This window comes from Pan troglodytes, chromosome 20 (genome assembly GCF_028858775.2).
Source record: "Pan troglodytes isolate AG18354 chromosome 20, NHGRI_mPanTro3-v2.0_pri, whole genome shotgun sequence".
Classification (NCBI taxonomy): Eukaryota; Metazoa; Chordata; class Mammalia; order Primates; family Hominidae; genus Pan; species Pan troglodytes.
The window spans coordinates 50626229-50645830 of record NC_072418.2 but is presented as its reverse complement, the minus strand read 5'-3'; the positions used below and the strand labels follow the sequence as shown (position 1 = coordinate 50645830).

General features: G+C 55.7%; 1 protein-coding gene across 4 annotated transcripts in view; it reads right to left on the bottom strand.

The window, feature by feature from the left end:
* Positions 1-8841: 8841 nt before the first annotated feature.
* BICRA (BRD4 interacting chromatin remodeling complex associated protein) overlaps positions 8842-19602 on the bottom strand; it is a 97943-nt gene continuing 87182 nt past the window's right edge. For all 4 annotated transcript variants that reach the window (XM_003316479.5, XM_009435940.4, XM_009435938.5 and 1 more), the window contains 8 exons: positions 17319-17930; positions 16965-17145; positions 16571-16680; positions 15533-15594; positions 13263-13411; positions 12986-13080; positions 12636-12738; positions 8842-10790 (listed from right to left, as the gene is read on the bottom strand). In XM_003316479.5, the coding sequence (XP_003316527.1) occupies positions 9703-10790; positions 12636-12738; positions 12986-13080; positions 13263-13411; positions 15533-15594; positions 16571-16680; positions 16965-17145; positions 17319-17930 (2400 nt within the window). In that variant the 3' untranslated portion in view covers positions 8842-9702. The remainder of the gene's footprint in view (positions 10791-12635; positions 12739-12985; positions 13081-13262; positions 13412-15532; positions 15595-16570; positions 16681-16964; positions 17146-17318; positions 17931-19602) is intronic.

The window sequence follows — 19602 nt, the reverse complement described above, 5'->3', positions numbered from 1 at the left end:
TTTCCCCATAGGGATCTGAATGCCTCACTCTCTCCCCTCCTTCAGGTCCCTGCTCAAATGTCACCTCCTCAGAGAAGTCCTCCAGGATCACCCTGGCTAAGGTAGAACCCACTCTCTACCTCTTATCACTGCCCTATTTTTCTCCACAGCCCTCCCAACCACTCTGCATATTCCACATTTCTCTGCCTAAGGGACTGTCTTTGCCCGGAGAACATAAGCCCCGTGAGGGCTTTGCACAATGCCCAACTCCCTGCAGGGGCTCAGTAAACATTTGTAGAAACAATCCCTAATGTTGACTGAGCCATTCCTATGTGCAGGCACCGCTCTGAGCTCTTTGCATGCATGTATTAGCTCATCGAACCCTCATCATATCTCCAAGAAACAGGAGTTTTGGGGTTTTTGTTTTTGTTTTTGAGACAGTCTTACTCTATCGCCCAGGCTGGAGTGCAGTGGCACGATCTCAGCTCACTGCAACCTCCGCCTCCTGGGTTCAAACTATTCTCCTCCCTCAATCTCCCCAGTAGCTGGGATTACAGGTGCATGCCACCACACTTGGCTAATTTTTTTTTGTTTTGTTTTTTTGAGTCAGAGTCTCGCTCTGTCGCACAGGCTGGAGTGCAGTGGCACGATCTCGGCTCACTGCAAGCTCCGCCTCCCGGGTTCACGCCATTCTCCTGCCCCAGCCTCCCGAGTAGCTGGGATTACAGGCGCCCACCACCATTCCCGGCTAATTTTTTGTATTTTTAGTACAGACAGGGTTTCACCATGTTAGCCAAGATGGTCTCGATCTCCTGACCTCGTGATCTGCCCGCCTCGGCCTCCCAAAGTGCTGGGATTATAGGCATGAGCCACTGCGCCCGGCCTAATTTTGTGTTTTTAGCAGACAAGGGGTTTCACCATGTTGGCCTGGCTGGTCTCGAACTTCTGACGTCAAGTGATTTACCCACCTCAGCTTCCCAAAGTGCTGGGATTATAGGCATGAGCCACCATGCCCAACTGAATTGTATGCTTTAAATGGGTGAATTGCATGGCTTCTGAATTATATCTCAATAAAACTGATATTATATATTATATTATTATAATATAATTATAACATATTATTTATTTTTATTTATTTTTTCTATTTTTTTTGGAGGTAGACTCTTGCTCTGTCACCCAGGCTGGAGTGCAGTGGCGCGATCTTGGCTCACTGCAACCTCTGCCTCCGGGGCTCAAGCGATTCTCATGCCTCAGCCTCCCGAGTAGCTGGGATTACAGGCATGCACCAGCAGGCCCAGCCAATAACATGTTACTATAATATTACTATTATATATATAATATATAAAAGGTCTGGAGCTTAATGATAACTTACGTTAATGTTGTTACTGCTAGGAGACAGGCCCTGTTCCAAAAGCATCACCTAAATCATCTCCCTTCCCCCAGAAGGGCAAGTCCTGTTATTATTGTTATTATTATTATTATTGCTATGTCTCAGATGGGAAAGTTGAAATACAAGGAAGTAAAGTCTCAGAGCTGGGTGCAGTGGCTCATGCCTGTAATCCCAGAACTTTGGGAGGCTGGGGCAGGGGATTGCTTGAGGCTAGGAGTTCAAGACCAGCCTGGGCAACATAGTGAGACCCCATCTCTGCAAGATAAAAAAAATCTAAAAATTAGCCAAGTGTGGTGGTGCACACCTGTGGTCCCAGCTACTCGGGAGGCTGAGGTGGGAGGATTACTGGAGCCTAGGAGGCCGAGGCTGCAGTGAGCTGTGATCACGCCACTGCATTCCAGCCTGGGTGAAAGAAGAAGACCCTGTCTCAAAAAAAAAGAAAGTAGAGTTTGGCCTGCCAAGGTGTGGAAGAACTCGGAGTTGAGCCAGAGTTGTCTGATGGGAGAGTCTTGTTTCACTTCTACCCCAGGGCTTCTCAACCTGTTGCAAAACATTCTGGAGGATCGGCTGGGCGCGGTGGCTCACACCCGTAATCTCAGCACTTTGGGAGGCCGAGGCGGGCGGATCACAAGATCAGGAGATCGAGACCATCCTGGCTAACACGGTGAAACCCTGTCTCTACTAAAAATACAAAAAAATTAGCCAGGCGTGATGGCGGGCGCCTATAGTCCCAGCTACTCTGGGGGCTGAGGCAGGAGAATGGCGTGAACCCGGGAGGCGGAGCTTGCAGTGAGCTGAGATTGTGCCACTGCACTCCAGCCTGGGCGACAGAGTGAGACTCCGTCTCAAAAAAAAAAAAAAAAAAAAAAAAAAAAAAAAAAAAAAAAATTCCAGAGGATCTGTGAACTTAGATGTTGGGGGAAAAAGACAGCTGGAGTTTTCACTAAAATTCAGAGTTTCTGTCAACCACAAATGTTAGCAGCAAAGCACAGCGTCATCAGCAGGACCTGGGTCCCCGCCACCCAGAGGCATCACTGATGCGTTCATCGGTTTGCAGTTGTGGATCTTTTTTTCTTTTTTCTTTTTTTTTTGGAAACAGAGTCTCACACTCTTTCCCAGGCTGGAGTGCAGTGGTGCGATCTCAGCTCCCTGCAACCTCTGCCTCCCAGGTTCAAGCGATTCTCATGCCTCAGCCTCCCCAGTAGCTGGGACCACAGGTGCCTACCAACAAGCCTGGCTAATTTTTTGTATTTTTTAGTAGAGACGGGGTTTCACCATGTTGCCCAGGCTGGTCTTGAACTCCTGAGCTCAGGCAATTCACCCGCCTTGGCCTCCCAAAGTGCTAGGATTACAGGCATGAGCCACCGCACCCAGCCCAGTTGTGGATATTTTCAGCGATTGTATACACTCATCGCTCACTGGCCCCACAGCCAGCTCTCTCTAATGAATGCATTGAGGCAGGTTGGCTCACAGCCCAGTCTGCCATGTACTACATCTTTGGGGCCTCAGTTTCCTCACCTGCAAGCTGGGCCTATTAGTTCCCACGCTGGGGCTGCTGTGAGGACCAGATATGCTAACCCATGCGGTTCCCTGTTTAGTAAAGGTTGGTCACTGCTGTTCTGTTCTTCCGCTCACCTGCAGGCAGTCAGCCTTGCAGAACCGAGTCCCGGAGCCCGTGGAAATTGTGGACGAGTCCTTGTGAGTAATCAGGAGGGGTCTTTCAGGAGAGTCTCTCCGAGAGTTTTGTGATCCAAGGATGTTAAGAAACAGCCATTTAGGCTGGGCGCAGTGGCTCACACTTATAATCCCAGCACTTTGGGAGGCCGAGGAGGGTGGATCGCTTGAGCCCAGGAGTTTAAGACCAGCCTGGGCAATATGGTGAAACCCTGTCTCTACCAAAAGTACAAAAAAATTAGCCAGGCGTGGTGGCGCATGCCTGTAATTCCAGCTACTTGGGAGGCTGAGGCAGGAGAATGGCTTGAACTCAGGAGGCGGAGGTTGCAGCGAGCCAAGATTGTGCCACTGCACTCCAGCCTGGGCGACAGAGTGAGACTCCATCTCAAAAAAAAATTATCTATTTATTTATTATTTATTTATTTTTTGAGACAGAGTCTCACTCCGTCGCCTAGGCTGGAGTGCAGTGGTGGGATCTCAGCTCACTGCAAGCTCCGCCTCCCGGGTTCACACCATTCTCCTGCCTCAGCCTCCTGAGTAGCTGGGACTACAGGCACCAGTCACCAAGCCCGGCTAATTTTTTTGTATTTTTAGTAGAGACGGGTTTTCACCGTGTTAGCTAGGATGGTCTCGATCTCCTGACCTCGTGATCCACCTGCCTCGGCCTCCCAAAGTGCTGGGATTACAGGCATGAGCCACCCCGCCCAGCCAAAATTTTTTTTTTTTTAAGAAACAGCTGTTTTCCTATAGTGCTTTATTTCACACGTGGAGGGAGTAGTTCTAGAGCTAGGAAAGGGGATGGTCCATCCCTCTGAGACCCCAGATATCAATTTCCCACCCACATACAACCCCAGGGGGCCCATTGCCATGGCTCATGCCTGTAATCCCACCACTTTGGGAGGCTGATGCGGGAGGACTGCTATAGGCCAGTGAGACCCCTGTCTCTACAAAAAATAAAAATAAAACAATAAAAATTCGCCAAGTGAGGTGGTATGCACCTACTCAGAAGGCTGTGCCAGGAGGATCCTTTGAGCCCAGGAGTTCGAGGCTTTAGTGAGCTGTGATTGCACCACTGCACTCCAGCCTGGGTGACCCAGTGAGACCTTCTCTCTGTCTGTCTGTCTCTCTCTCTCTCTAAGACAAGGTCTGGCTGTATCGCCCAGGCTGAAGTGCAAGCAGTGGTGCAATCTCAGCTCACTACAACCTCCATCTCCTGGGCTCAAGCAATCCTCTCATCTCAGCCTCCCCAGTAGTTGGGATCACAGACGCACACCACCACACCCAGCTAATTTTTTTTTTTTTGTAAAGACCGGATTTCGACATTTTGGCCAGGCTAGTCTCGAACTTCTGACCTTAGGTGATCCACCTGCCTCTGCCTCCCAAAGTGCTGGCATTACAGGAGCAAGCCACTGTGCTGGGCCGAGATCCTGTGTCTTAAAAACAACCAAAAAATAAACAAACAAAACACTTCCAGGGGCCTGCAGAGAAACAGGGTGCATCACCCCGGTCCAGCCGCCACAACCACCCACCTGGACTCACAGCAGTTGCCTCCTTGCTGCGCTTGGTTTCCACCCTTAGCCCTCGTCTATTCCCGCAAACAGCCACCAGAGGGTGCTGGGGAACCTAAGTTCGCTCAGGGCCCTCCTGAAGCTCCCGCCTCAGTGTAACAGCGAAATCATCCCCATGGAGGACACGGTCCCGCACGATGAGGTGCTCTTTGTTCCCCCTCGGACCTCACCTCCAGACCTCTCCCCATCACTTATGGGCTGCAGCCGCATTGGCTTTTTCGCTGTTCCTCGACACTCCAGGCAGGCTCCTGCCACAGGGCCTTTGCACTGGCGGTTCCCTCTGCCTTGGATGCTCTTCCCTGAGAGCTCTCCTGTGGCTTCCTCCCTCTTTTCCTGCATGTCTCTGCTCAAATATCACCTCCTCAAAGAATCTTTCCCTTCCCACCTGATCCCAAGGGCCCTGATGTGCAGTTGGGCAGGTTGTTCAAGGCACTCACTGAATGGGTGAGAGGGGACTGGAGCCCAGCTCACGCTCTGCTCTTCAAATTCTGGGCCCAGGAGAGAGGGATGCCCTTTTCTAGTTCACACAAAGGCATACTAGGGCCTGACAGCTGTCTTGCCCACTTGCGGAGTCCTAATTAGGGAGAGTCAGGCTGCTGAGAATGCAGGAAAGCAAAAAGATAAAGCAGCTAAGTTACAGGTCTGCCTTTCTTTACTGTCCAGGACATAGCCCTCCTATACAAATAACTCAATCTTCCTGCGCCCAAGTATCACCAGACACCTGCAAGTGAGCTCACTGTAACCCTGGCATTATCAGTACTGCACAAAGCCCTCTTCAGCACACAACATGAACTCTCCTATATGCCGGGCATGGTGGCTCATGCCTGTAATCCCAGCACTTTGGGAGGCAGAGGCAGACGGATCACTTGAGGTCAGGAGTTCGAGACCAGCCTGGCCAACATGGTGAAACCCCATCTCGACTAAAAATACAAAAATTAGCTGGGCATGGTGATGGTTGCCTGTAATCCCAGCTACTCAGGAGGCTGAGGCAGGAGAATTGCTTGAACCCGAGATGCGGAGGTTGCAGTGAGCTGAGATCATGCCACTGCACTCCAGCCTGGGTGACAGAGTGAGACTCTATCTAAAAAACAAACGAAAAAACCAACTCCATCCTATACAACCCCCAGCAAGCCTTTGTTTCCTTGCAGTCAGCTTCTCCCTGGCTGTGTTACCCATTGCAACTTTGCAATATATTTTCCTACTTTATTTCATAAATCTGCCTCTTTTTTTTTGATGGAGTCTCACTCTGTTGCCCAGGCTGGAGTGCAGTGGTGCAGTCTTGGCTCACTGTAACCTCTGCCTCCTGGGCTGAAGTGATCCTCCCAGTTCCCAAGTAGCTGAGACTACAGGTGTGCATCACCACGCCCCGCTAATTTTGTATTTTTATTTATTTATTATTTTTTTGATGGAGTTTCACTCTTGTTACCCAGGCTGGAGTGCAATGACGCGATCTCAACTCACTGCAACCTCTGCCTCCTGGGTTCAAGTGATTCTCTTGCCTCAGCCTCCTGAGTAGCTGGGATTACGGGTGCCCGCCGCCACACCTGGCTAATTTTTGTATTTTTTAGTAGAGGCAGGGTTTTGCTAAGTTGGCCAGGCTGGTCTCAAGCTCCTGACCTCAGGTCATTTACCCACCTCAGCCTCCCAAAGTGCTGGGATTACAGGCGTGAGCCACTGCACCTAGCCAATTTTTGTATTTTTAGTAGAGATGGGGTTTCACTGTTAGTCAGGCTGGTCTTGAACTCCTGACCTCAAGTGATCCGCCCACCTCCCAAAGAGTTGGGATTACAGGTGTGAGCCCATAAATCTGCTTTTTTTTTTTTTTTTTTTAACCTACCACTGTCTTGGTAAATTCTTTTACCCCGACACCACCAGCCCAGATAATTGTCACTCACTTGTGACACCCACCTCCTTACCCTGCATTACGGATTGAGTTGTTCTGTCTTCTCAAAATATAGGCTGATGTCCTAACCCTAGTGCCTGTGAATGTAATTTTATTTGGAATCAGGGTCTGTGATCTGAAGAAAGCTAGAAGGGCTGGGCGCGGTGGTTCACGCCTGTAATACCAGCACTTTGGGAGGCTGAGGCAGGTGGATCATGCCATCAGGAGATTGAGACCATCCTGGCTAACACAGTGAAACTCCGTCTCTACTAAAAATACAAAAAATCAGCTGGGCGTGGTGGCACATGCTTGTAGTCCCAGTTACTCGGGAGGCTGAGGCAGGAGAATCACTTAAACCCTGGAGGCAGAGATTGCAGTGAGCCGAGATCGTGCCACTGCACTCCAGCCTGGGCGACAGAGCAAGACTTCCGTCTCAAAAAAAGAAAAAGAAAAAGAAAGCTAGAAGAAAAAAAAAAAAAGGAATCAGGATCTTTGCAGATATGATTAAGTTATGACAAGGGCATACTGGTAGGATGGGCAAAACTCCAATATGACTGATGCCCTTAGAAGAGAAGAGATACAGTGGGAAGTCAGCCGGAGATTGGACTGATTCAGCCACAAGCCAAGGAGAACCTGGGGCCACCAGAAACTGGCAGAGACAAGGAAGGATCCTTCCCTAGCACCTCTGGAGTGGGTATGGCCCTGATGCCACCTTGTTTTCAGACTTCAAGCCTCTAGGGCTGTGGGAGAATAAATATCTGTTGTTTTAAGCTGCCCTATTTGGGGCATTTTGTTATAGCAGCTTGAGGGGACTAATACACCTAGCATGATTTTTTTTCTTCTTTTTTTTTGTTGGTGGGGGGATAGAGTCTCACTCTGTTGCCCAGGCTGGAGTGTCAGTCTCGTCTCACTGCAACCTCCATCTCCTGGGTTCAGGCGATTCTCCTGCCTCATCCTCCGAAGAAGCTGGGACTACAGGCGTGTGCCACCATGCCAGCTAATTTTTGTATATATATATATATTTTTATAAGTAGAGACGGGGTTTCACTATGTTGGCCAGGCAGGTCTCGAACTCCTGACCTCAGGTGACCCGCTCGATTTGGCCTCCCAAAGTGCTGGGATTACAGGTGTGAGCCACCGTGCCTGGCCTGATTCTTCTTTATATGGGCATCTGACACTGTATACATTTACAGTGGACCCTCACTATTTGCAAATGCCATATTTGTGCATTTATCTGCTCATCAAAACTTCTTTGTAACCCCCAAGTCAAGACTCTCAACACACACACGGCAGCAAAATATCAAGTTGCCCAACACAGACGTTCCCAGCTGAGGTTGAATAAGGCGACATTCTGCCCTCGTTTTGGCTCTTGTACCATAAACACGCGTCCTTTTCTTGGTTTATCTAGTCCCACGCTTTTCACATTTTTGTGCTTTTTGTTGGTGACTCATTGTTTAAAATGGGCCCAAGCGTACAGCTGAAGTGCGGTCTAGTGACCTTAAAGCGCCAAGAAGCTGTGATGTGCCTTTGGAGAAAAGATAAAATATATGTGTGAAATAGGCTTGCTCCAGGTTCCAGTTATAATGCTGTTGGCATGACTTCAATGTGAATGAATCAACAATATAAATGAAATAAGGTATCTTTAGGGCTGGGCGTGGTGGCTCACGTCTGTATTCCCAGCACTTTGAGAGGCCAAGGCCAGAGGATCACTCGAGCCGTGGAGTTCCAGACCAGCTTGGGCAACATAGTGAGATCCCATTGCTACAGAAAGATTAAAAAAAAAAAATAGCTAAGCGTGGTGGTGCGCCTATAATCCCAGCTACTCGGGAGGCTGAGGTGGGAGGATCACTTGAGCCTGGGAGATCAAGGCTGCAGTGAGCCACGATCGTGCCACTGCACTCCAGCCTGGGTGACAGAGTGAGCCCGTCTCAAAAATACATAAAGAAGTGTTTTTAAACAGCAACACATGTAAACTAAGGTGATGTATTGACTGAACTGTGGTGATCAGAGGCCCTTAGAAACCTAACCCTGTCTCCCTGGGGGCAATGGCTCAGTATTCACTAATTCTCAGAGCGTATGCAGAGATTATAGAACCTTACTGGAAATAAGAAGAACTGGCTTGATCTGGCTTAGCTGTTTACCACCCGCCTTCCCCACTAACAAGTCAGCTTACCGGCTTAGCAGGGACTCTTGTCTGCCTTGTTCATGTTGAACCCCCTGAGCCTAGAACGGGGCCTGGTACTCAGCAGGTGCTCAACAGATGCATGCGGAAGAAGGCCTCACAATCCCAGATCCAAACACTCCCCCACCCTCACAAACCCAAAAGCAATGGGCCAAGGGGGCATGAGTACAGTTTTAAAAAAAGGATCGGTTTTTAATTTACAAGAGTTCTAAATGTACAGAATTCTCCTTTAAAAAAATCGTTATACACAATAAATACAGTACAAAAAAATTTATCTTACAGTACTAGTTTTGTCTCCGAGATTTCAAAATCTGGCGCGGGCGGCTGGAGGCAGGAAGAACAGAGGGAAGACTAGCTGGGGAGAGGTTCGGGGGAGAGGAAGACCCCAGTTTCTTGTTTTGCTCAGATTTCAAAGTCGAGGGGTGGGCGTTCAAAATCTCTCACTCACTTGTGCACACACACACACACAGGTCACGGAGCTGGACGTGCAGATGTCACACGGGTGCCTGCGGGCACAGCACGCTGGGAGGCTGGCTCCCCCACCCCCTCTCCGGTTTTGTTTGACAGCCTGTTGGGGGCGGCGGGGAGAGGCTGAGACTGTCTGGAAGGACCCTGCCAGCTCCCAGCACCCTCCACCATCTGAGAAGCCACACAGACAAGACAGGCACCCGGAGCGTTGGCATCAACCCGGTGGCCCCATCCCTGGCAAACACACGCGCGTGTCCCCCGGACAGAGGGGCAGAGTGTGCCAGGAAACGGGAAGAAACAGGAACTGACACAGCACTTTGCCCCTCCTTTGGCAGGGGAGACGTTTTACATCACAGCCCCCTCCCCTAAATCCACGCCCACCCCCCAGCAACCCAGCTGAAGCAGGCGGCAGGGAAGGAGGCCTTTGTGACTCAAATAACTTAGGCAAGAAAAACCGTCAGGGGATCCCCGGCTCGAGTCCCCAGGAGGCTGAGGGCGGACACCCGGCTGTCCCGGCGTCTTCGGGAGGAGGGGACGGGGAAGGGGAGGCGGCCCGGTGTTATCTGGTCAACGTCCTGGCGCCGAGGCCACCGTTGTGACTGGAGGGTGGGTAGGCCTCGGGCCTGTGCAGGGGCGGCGGGGATGCGGGGGTGCCGGCCGGGGCAGCGTGGGGGTACGAGGGCGCGGGCGTCCGGCCGGGGGCCTGCTGCAGGTTCAGGATGCTGTCGATGGCGCTCTGCAGGTGCTCGGTGAGCGTGTCATCCTGCGGGCTGTCGCTGGAGAAGCTGGCCTGGTCCACGTCGGGCGACTCGGACTTGCGCCGCTTGGCAGGGGGCAGCCCGGGCGCCTCCCAGTCGGGGTCCCCGGTGCCTTGGGCGGCGCTGGCTGCGGGCTCTGGCGGGGCGCCCTTCAGCATACGCTGGTACAGCTCGTCCTCCACGGCCGCCAGCTCGCGGATGAGCCCGCTGGTGGCCTCGTCCACTTTGGCGGGCAGCGGCGCCGGGCTGCCTCCCCGCGCCCTGCCCGCGGGCGTCCCCTCCGGCGCGCCAGGGCCCCCCACGTTCTCGCGGTAGGTCTTGCGCAGTGGCAGGCGCGGGCAGTGCGGGGCGGTGCCCAGGGGCTTGCGCTCGGGGGCGGCAGGCGGCGGGTGGTCCACCGTGCCGTTCATCTGGCCCGTGGGCGGCGGTGGTGGCGGCGGCCGTGGCGGGGGCTCGGCCACCTTGAGGGCAGCGGGGGGTGGCGGGGGCTGGTGCACGGGGTCCAGGGCCGTGTTGTGCACGACCTTGCTGAGCCCGGCTTCCTGCTTGATCTTGAGCTTGAGCCCGATGCGGCTCCGGGCCTCGTAGGTCTTGATGGGCGGGCGGTTGCGGGAGGGCATGGGGCCGTCCTCGTCGGCGTCCAAGGAGGAGGCGGCAGAGGAGGAGGAGGAAGAGGAGGACAGGGAGGAGGACGCCCGGGCCCAGGTGACCGAAGGGGAGCCGCCTGCCCCGCCGTGCCGGATCACAAGCTTGGTGGGCAGGTGTGGAGGGGGCTGGGTGGAGGCCCCGGGAGCTGAAGACGACGGGGGGCCGTGGCCGGGAAGCCGATGACCCTCGGAAGAGGCTGCGATGGGGAGGCCGAGCGAGCGGGAGGAAGACACGTACTCGTCTGCAGAATCGGGGCAAGGAAAACCCGCGGGGTTAGGATGAGGCCCCGCCGACCGAGCTGGGAGGAGCTGTGTGCAGTGAGCACCTACCTGCCAGGCACCAGACTGCACCCTGGACCCTCCAATCCTCAGGATAGGCTTGGTGAGACCCTCTTCAGCAAGGCCCAAATTCCCCCAACTCTAAAACCACTGTGCCTGGCCCAGCGCCACGAGCCACGTGGGGCTCATTCAGACATAAGTAAATTAAGAGAATACAAAACAAGGCTCAGGCCTGTAATCCCAGCACTTTGGGAGGCCAAGGGAGGGGGATCGCTTGAGCCCAGGAGTTTGAGACCTGCCTGGCCACAGTAGTGAGACCCCTGTCTCTACAAACAAACAAACAAAAAAACAAATAAATAAAATATGAAGTTCTATTGGACAGCACTGCTCTAATTATATACATAACTTTTTAAAAATGGAGCTAAGGAGGTATCTAATTTCAAAATCTGGTCTGAAATGACATGAGGTTTTTTTTGTTTGTTTGTTTGTTTTTTTGAGACAGGCTCAATCTGTTGCCCAGGCTGGAGTGCAGTAGCGCCATCTCACCTCACTGCAACCTCCGCCTCCTGGGTTCAAGCGAGTCTCCTGCCTCAGCCTCCCAAGTAGCTGGGATTATAGGTGCCAGACACCACACCTGGCTAATTATTGTATTTTTAGTAGAGACAGGGTTTCGTCACGTTGCCCAGGCTGGTCTCGCACTCCTGACCACAGGTGATCGCCCGCCTCAGCCTCCCAAAGTGCTGGGATTACAGGTGTGAGCCACCACACCCGGCTACATGAGGTTATTTATGGTCATGATTTATCTCAATTACTCTGGATACCCATCGATTTCACTCCAGAAATACTAGTGTGTTTGATCACACAGTGCTTCCCCAAACCCACTGGGGGTAAATCAGAAGACAGCATTGAGGTAGCTCATTGCCTTTCTAAAAGCAAAAAGATTCCAGAACATATCAGGCCCCAAGGGTGTCAGATAAGAGATTGTAAGCTGATCATCATAACCCCCACTTTACAAAATGAGAATACAGAGACACAGAGAAGGTAAGTAACTTGCCCAAGGTCACACAGTTAGTAAGTGGCAGAGCCAGGATTTAAACCAAGACTCCAGCATCGAGCCCCTAACCACGGAACTACCCTTCCTCTCCTACCCTAGAGACTTCAGACTCGCTCCTGGCCCCTCCTTCACTATGGCCACCCCTTTGCACTCATTTAAGTACCAATGACTACTTTTTCAAAATTAAGGTCCAGAGCTCGAGGTGAAAAGCCTGGGCCTGGCAGCACAAAGCAGGGACCATGCTTTTATCCAGGGAAGCCCTGGAGTTGGAATGTGGGCAAAGGCTAAGGGAATATTCTGGAAACTCTGGCAGCTGGGATCTGCCTGTACCGTTTCCTGCAGACAGGAGACTAGAGTGAGGCCAGCGAGCCGCCTAAGGTGCAACACTTAAGGAGGTGCTCACTCTCAGGGTCCCCAAGCAAAGGACTGGCACCCAAGAGTGGGCGTTACCTTATATATTTTGCAACCTAGGCGCCTGCTCTCCTGTTTTCTGTCCCACGGGGGTGGCAGAAATATTCCCCCCATCCCAGAGTGGTGGGGGTGAAAGGGACACACAGGGATGGAGGAAGATGGATGTGGGCTATCTCGTCTGAGAGGCGGGAGGTCAGGGGAGGCACAGCTGCCAGCAGGAAGGTGGAGCTGGGGCACCGCCTAGTGGTGGAGTGAGGTAGGGCCACACACCCACTCCCCGCCCTGAATCTAACTCTTCTGCCCAGGTGGGGTGGGGGCACCTCTCCCTCCCCTCCCCTCTCACCCGGCTTCTCCTTGGCCAGCTGTTTATCCAAGGCAAGGGTGGTCTTCTCCTCCTGAATGAACATCCGGTCGATCATGACCATCTCCGCTGAGGGGCTCACCCTCTGGGGTGGGGGGAAAAGAAGACGTGCGAGTGAACCAGCAAGAAGGGGGAAGGGGCGCGAGCGAGGGGGACGATGCGTGCAAGGTCCAAACTGTCCTCCTTGTGATGGGAGCTCCCGCCTCCCTCCCAACCTCCCTCCCGGGGCTAGGAGGGGCGGGAGGCTCCACCTTGCCCAGAGCGGGTGAGGGAAAGGGGCAGTGTCCCAGCGGGGAGGAGCCCAGAGGCGAGGAAGGCGACTCTGACCCTACCCGGGACTCCTCCAGGAGCAGGAGCCGATATTTATTGAGCATGGCCTGGGTGCGTTTCAGCAGCTGCGTGGAGACCGTCTCAAACTCCTCGTCCACTGCGAGGAAGGGAAGAGAGGCAAGGGCGGAGATGTTGGGGGCGGCCGCGGATGCGCAGGAAGGAGGGCGGGGCAGGGTCAGCATAGCGCACCGTGCACCTGCGGCTCCACACTGGCGACGCCCCGCCCCACGGGCTGGGGTCCCCTGGGACATATAGGGCCGTGTCCTGGGGAGGCCTCACCTTTGTGGTAGTCATTGGGGGAGGGGAGGGCGCCCTGGTAGACATGGTAGGGCAGGAGGCGATGCAGGGCGTCCTCAAAGGAGGGGAAGGCCGTCTTGTAGTCGGGGTGCAGGACGGAGCCCTGGTGTTTGTGCAAATGCTCCAGGAAACTGCAGGTGGAAAGGGGAGAGACCACACACGGCGGAGGGTGGGGGGGACGGATGAGGGCCAGGGGAAGTCCCTGAACCCTCAGCCCCAGGCCGCAGCTGAACACGACAGCGGGAAGGGGAATACTTGGGCAGTGGTGTTCCCATGTACTGAACGTGCTTGTTCCATCTCACTGAGTCCCTGGGGCCGACCAAAGCAGTGCTATCGCTATCCCCATTTTACAGAAAGGGAAGGTGAGGTCGAGGAAGTGAAGTCACTCCTCTCCAAAGCACGTAAGGTAGGAAGAGCAGAGCAGGAGTGAGGCCAGAGCCTGGAAGCTGCTATTCTGCCTCCTGCCACCTGGAGCCAGTGTGGCTCCACCGTGCCTCCTCCAAAGTGCAGCCTTCGGGAAGAAGGGAGGGAGGCTGGATCCTGTCTTCTCACGGGCCGCTTTTGTAGCCCATGTTACAGTGGGTTTTGTCTGTTGGCCGTGTGACTGTCTCCCCCACCAGGCAGGCCCAACTCCACCCTCGGCTAAAAACCAGCAGCCTCTCTGCACTGTGGGGGCAGGGACTTTGTGTCACTTACTCCTGTGTTCCCAACATGGGGCTCAGGCCTGGGCACTGAGTGGGGACTTAATTCACACTCCTAGGCCAAGCACAGAGGCTCACGCCTGCAATCCCAGCGCTTTGCGGGGCCGAGGCAGAAGGATTGTCTGAGCCCAGGAGTTCAAGACCAGCCTGGGCAACACAGCAAGACCCTGTCTCTACAAAAATTATTTAAAAATTAGCCGAGTGTGGTGGCACGTGCCTGTAGTCCCAGCTACTCAGGAGACTGAGGTGGGAGGATCACTTGAGACTAGGAGTTTCAGACCAACCTAGGCCGGGCATGGTGGCTCACACTTGTACTCCCAGCACTTTGGGAGGCTGAGATGGGTGGGTCACCTGAGGCCAGAAGTTCAAGACCAGACTGGCCAACATAATGAAACCCCGTCTCTACTAAAAATACAAAAATTAGGCAGGTGTGGTGGCATGCACCTGTAATCTCAGCTACTCGGGAGACTGAGGTAGGAGAATCACTTGAACCCAGGAGGCAGAGGTTGCAGTGAGCCGAGATTGTACCACTGCACTCCAGCCTGGGTGACAGAATGAGACTTCATCTCCAAAAACAAAACAAAACAAAAACAAAACCAACCAGCCTGGGCAACATAGTAAGACCTTGTCTCCACAATATATATATTAAAAAAAAATTTTTTTTTGGGTGAGGGGATGCAGTCTTGCTCTGTCGCCTGGGCTGAAGTGCAATGGCATGATCTCGGCTCACTGCAACCTCTGCCCCCCGGACTTATATGTTTTTAAAAAAACACTCATGGTGGGCTGGGCATGGTAGCTCACACCTGTAATCCCAGCACCTTGGGAGGCCGAGGCAGGTGGATCACTTGAGGCCAACATGGTGAAACTCCATCTCTACTAAAAATACAAAAATTAGCCGAGCATGGAGGCGGACGCCTGTGGTCACAGCTACTTGAGAGGCTGGGGCAGGAGAATCACATGAACGGGGGAGGCGGAGGTTGCAGTGAGCCAATATTGTGCCATTGCACTCTAGCCTAGGTGACAGAGTGAGACTCTGGCTCAAAGAACCCCCCCTAAAACAAAACAAAAAACCCTGGTGGTGGAAGGAGGGCAGGAGAGAGGGCAGGCAGGCACCCAGCATTTACCCATCCATCCGCCCAGACTCCCATCCATCCATCCCCAAACACCCCCCCATCATCCTCCCAACAGCTATGTCCACCCACTCACTTCCCCCACCCATCACTTCACCCACCCAGTGGGGCTCAGCACCGACGCGGCCCAGCCGTGTGGGAGACGTGGAGGGCACAGCAACAACCAGGATGGACCAAACTGCCGCCCTCCTGAGCCCCAGCCTGGCGGAGCCACAGCCCACCCTCCCTCCACCACTCTCTGGTCACCCCATTTTCCAGAGGGGGAAACTGAGGGTCTATGAGGGAACTACATCGCTACCAAGAGGTGGAGCTGGGCTTGGCACTTGGGCCTGCCCAACTCTGCTTCTGGAGGGTGGCCCCATGCTCCCCCAGGTCTCTGGAAGGTACAGGGCAGGCATGCAAGGATGGGGTGTGGACTCACCAGGCTTCCTTGCTGGGCTGAAGCGTGGGGGGCTTCTTCAGGCCACTCAGTTTGCTCTCATACTGGGAGAAGAAAGGCGAGTGAGAGGCCTTTGCCTCCAGAAGCCTTCCCTCCCCCGACCCGCTTCCCCTCCAGCCTAGGATAAAGACGGGACAGGGGACCAGTGTCTCACCCAGGTGGGGGCCTGGCCCCAGCTGCAGGATCCCCCGCCCATCACAATGAACCCCAGGGGAAGACCTGGGCTGGGCTGGGGAGTGGACGGAGAGGGTGACAGGCAGGCTGGAGCCCTGGGCGTCCTCTGCCTGGGTTCCCTCCGTCCCCTCGCCCAGGGCTGCCTCTGTGTGACCTCCCTCCTCTGCCGGATGCCTGCTTCCCACATCACCGCCCAGCACCCAGTGCCCCTGCCTCGCACAGTCTCTCTCCCAATGTGGCTCCTGTCGTTTCGCCCCCCCGCCTCCCTTCCTGGCTTCCCCTCTTGTCCTCAGCGTCTGGCCTTCGTTCCGGCATCTCCATCTCTGTGCTTCTCCCGGCCTCTTGGGTCCTGGTCCTCCCACCTGCTCCTCTCCTTGTCTTCTGTCTCCCCCACGTCTTACATCTACAGGTGGCCTCGGCCTCAGCTGTCCCCACCCTCTCACCCTTTCATTCTCGGTCCCTGATCTGCTCCGTCTCCGGTCTGTCTCATCTAAACCCGCCTTTCCTGTCCTGAGCTCACATCTTGTCATCTCAGCCCTGTCCTTCCCGTCCTGTGTCCATATCACCTACTCTTTCCCCAGTCATAGTCCCTTACACTGTTGCCAGTAGTCTCGGTGCCGTCTCCGTCCCACCGTCTCCGTGTTTCTCCCTCATCTCTGGCTGCCTGTCTGGGTGTCATTCTGCCCTTCCTGTCCCTGCACGGCTGTTCGTGGTGTCTCAGCTGCCTGATGGTCCCAGCTTCATCCTGTCCGCGTCTTTCTGTGTCTCCCTGCCCCTGCCAGCCCCAGTTCCCAGTTCCCGAAGACTCCTGGTCCTGTCCTGACCCCTGCTCTGAGGGCCCCTTACCTGCAGCCCGGAGGGCTTCCCTGGCCCGGAGGAAGCGGCCTTGGCCACATTCAGGGTCGGGAGGTTGCTGGCAAAAGCCTTGTTCTCGGCTGGAAGCAGAGGAGGGAGGCCTGGGGGTGGGCGGGGTGGGGGAGACAGGGCCTGCGGTCACTGCATGAAGGCCCCCTCCTCAAACGGGAGCCCCACCCTGTACCCTACCGCTCTCCTCCTGGCCCTCCGGCCCTTCAAATCTGGGGCCAGCCCTGCCACCTCTGGCCTTCCTGGGTCCCTTGAGTTCTGGCTGATGCCCTGTGCTGAGTCCCATAGCCCTGCCCCAGCCCATTCTCCCTGCTCAGCCCCGCCCACCCATCTTCAGGCCCCGTCTCCCTGGGCACATAGGCGACCTCTCTCCTACCTGTGGTGGCCATAGGTGCCGGGGCGGGGGCGTGGCTGGGGGCAGTGGGGGTCCCAGATGGGGCCTGCCCACTGACCAGCACAGAAGCAGCGGGGCTGGTGAGGGGCCCCAGGCTGGTGGAGGTCTGCGGGGCGGCAGGGGCCCCCCCAGCCTTGTTCTGGAGGATGATTCCGGACGGCACCTGAGGAGGGGACAGGTGGATGAGGGGTGGGGAACATAGGCTAGGTGTAGGGGTGTCCAGACGCAGCAGGGCTGGGGAGGATCACAGAGCCGTAAGGCGGAGGGGCTCCCATCAGACTGAGGGGGTGGGATGGGATGGGGCTGATGGGGCGGGCAGTCCCTGCCTCCCGTTACCTGGTGAAATCTCTCGAGAAGAGCCTTCGGCTGGGGCAGCGCTGGGAAGGGGGTGGTCACCATCTGGAAGGTCCGAGGAGGCGGTAGGCGGGGTGCTGCCGGCTCAGGGACCAGGTGGAGAGTTGGAGGGGGAGTGGGGGACTTGTGGGGCCCCTGGCTGGGTGGGAACTGGAGCTGGAAGTCGGATGGTGTAGGGGCTGGCAACCTGGAGGACGTCTCAGAGGAGGAGGCCACAGCGGAGGAGGTGGAGGATGGAGGGAGGTGGGGGGCTGGGGGCAGCGGTCCCTCAGGCGGCTGGGATGGGGGGCGGAGAGGCGGCTGCGGCGGGCCTGGGGCAGTAGGGGCCGGGTTGCTGGCAGGCGGGGGAACGCCTAGCTGGTTTTGGATGACAAAGATGCCAGGCAGAGTTGGGGGGGCCTGGGGTGGGGGGCAAGGGTGCAAGGCTGGCTCTGAGGGAGGGCGGGACACACTCTGTGGCCGGGAGGGTGGGCGGGAAGGGGGCCGGGTGGGGTGTGGGGAGGGCAGGTGGGGGCTGTCCCCCAGAGGGGCCTGGTGAGGTAGTGACGGGGACGAAGAGGGGCCTGGGCCCTTCAGCGGAGCCGCTGCCGGGATCTGGGCAGGGGAGGGAGGGAGAGGGGAGGGGCGGGGGTCAGAACCAACCATAGCTCCTGTTGCCCCAAGACACTGGGGTCCCCAGCCATCCCCGCCAGAAGCCCCCTTCCTAGCCCACACCCATCCTGAGAGAGGAGCCCACCACGGCTGCCCTTCCCTCCCTCGCCTCTCATTCCCCACGGCACCCCCTCCACCTGCCCTCGACCTCTGTCCCCCACCCCAGCTCCTCCACATTTCTCTGGCCTCCGATCTCAACCCCCCTTCTGCCCCATTCCCCCCACCCCTCGCAGTTCCCCAGACAAAGGCGAGCCCTGCAGGGTTGGGGTGGCAGCAGCGGAGGAAGCAGAGGCAGTGGTGGCGGTGGCAGCAGGGGCACCACACCCGCTGCCCAGCAGGAGGCAGGAGGGCCGGGCGGCGAGCACAGCAGCGGGGAAGGAGGGCAGGCAGGGCAGCGTCCCAGCCGCCAGCCCCCACCAGCCCATCCAGCCAAGTCAAGGCAAAGAGACACCAGCATGATGCTGTGTACCATGGCTCGGGGTTGATGGCCACCGCATGGGGGCTGCCGAGAATACGGATGGCCACACAGGGACAGGCCTGGGTTCACAGCCACGTGTGGACCTCTGGATGCGGGCATGGGAAGGCCTGGACCCCCTTCTAAGTGTCCTGGGCACCTGCCTCTGTGTGCCTGTGTGTCCATGGCTGCAGGCCTACCTGGGTGCCACGTGAGCTTGCAGGTACAAGCGTGCGTGCGTGTGCACGATGTACCAGACTCTGATGAAGCCTGTGTCTGCAAGCACACACGATCTGGTGCTAGTTCTGTCACACGCACACAGCCACCTCGCCTAAAGCATGTGTCAGACGGAGCGCCTTGCCCTTCTGGACCCTCCTCCCAAAGAATCATAACCAGAGCAGCCACTGTGTAACCAGTGGGCACCAGCTGTGCACCCAACACTGGGCTGGCACCGTGACACTTGCTGTCACAGAATCTGCATCCTAGTAACAGCTCACGCTGATCTAACACGAATGGCCGGCCTCCCGCATCCATTTGTGTGATCTCTCCCTAGCCCTGAGGGCAGTGGTAACACTGGACCCATTTCACAGATAAGAAACTGAGGCCAAGGCTCCAAAACTGGTCCAGACTCTCCAGGCTGGTGAAGGCGGAACTGAGGCCTTTACACTGCTCAGTGACTTCTGAGCCGTTTCTCAAAGCTGACTGAGTTCAGGCTCAGAGGGCTCAGGAGATCTGCCCGAGGACAGCCAGCACCACCACACTCCAGAGCCGGGCCTCTCGGCATGACATCAGATTCACCACCAGCTTTGGCCTCTAAGTCCCAGGGCCCTTCCAGCATCCCTTCCAAGCTGGGCCCTGAGTAACTTCTGACAGTTAAAGAACCAAACCAAACCAATCAATCAATCAGTCTTCAAAAGGTTTGCCACCTCTAAGAAGAGATGAGAGGCGCAGTCCTTGGCGCTGTGTACAGCTGGTGGGACTGCCTCCTGGAAGGCAGCTTGGTCTGGGGACTTTGAAAGGGTCACGACTTTGACCTGGAAATTCCCCTCCAGGAATCTGTGATGAAGAATATTCGGCCGGGCACGGTGGCTCACGCCTGTAATCCCAGCACTTTGGGAGGCTGAGGCGGGCAGATAACCAGAGGTCAGGAGTTCGAGACCA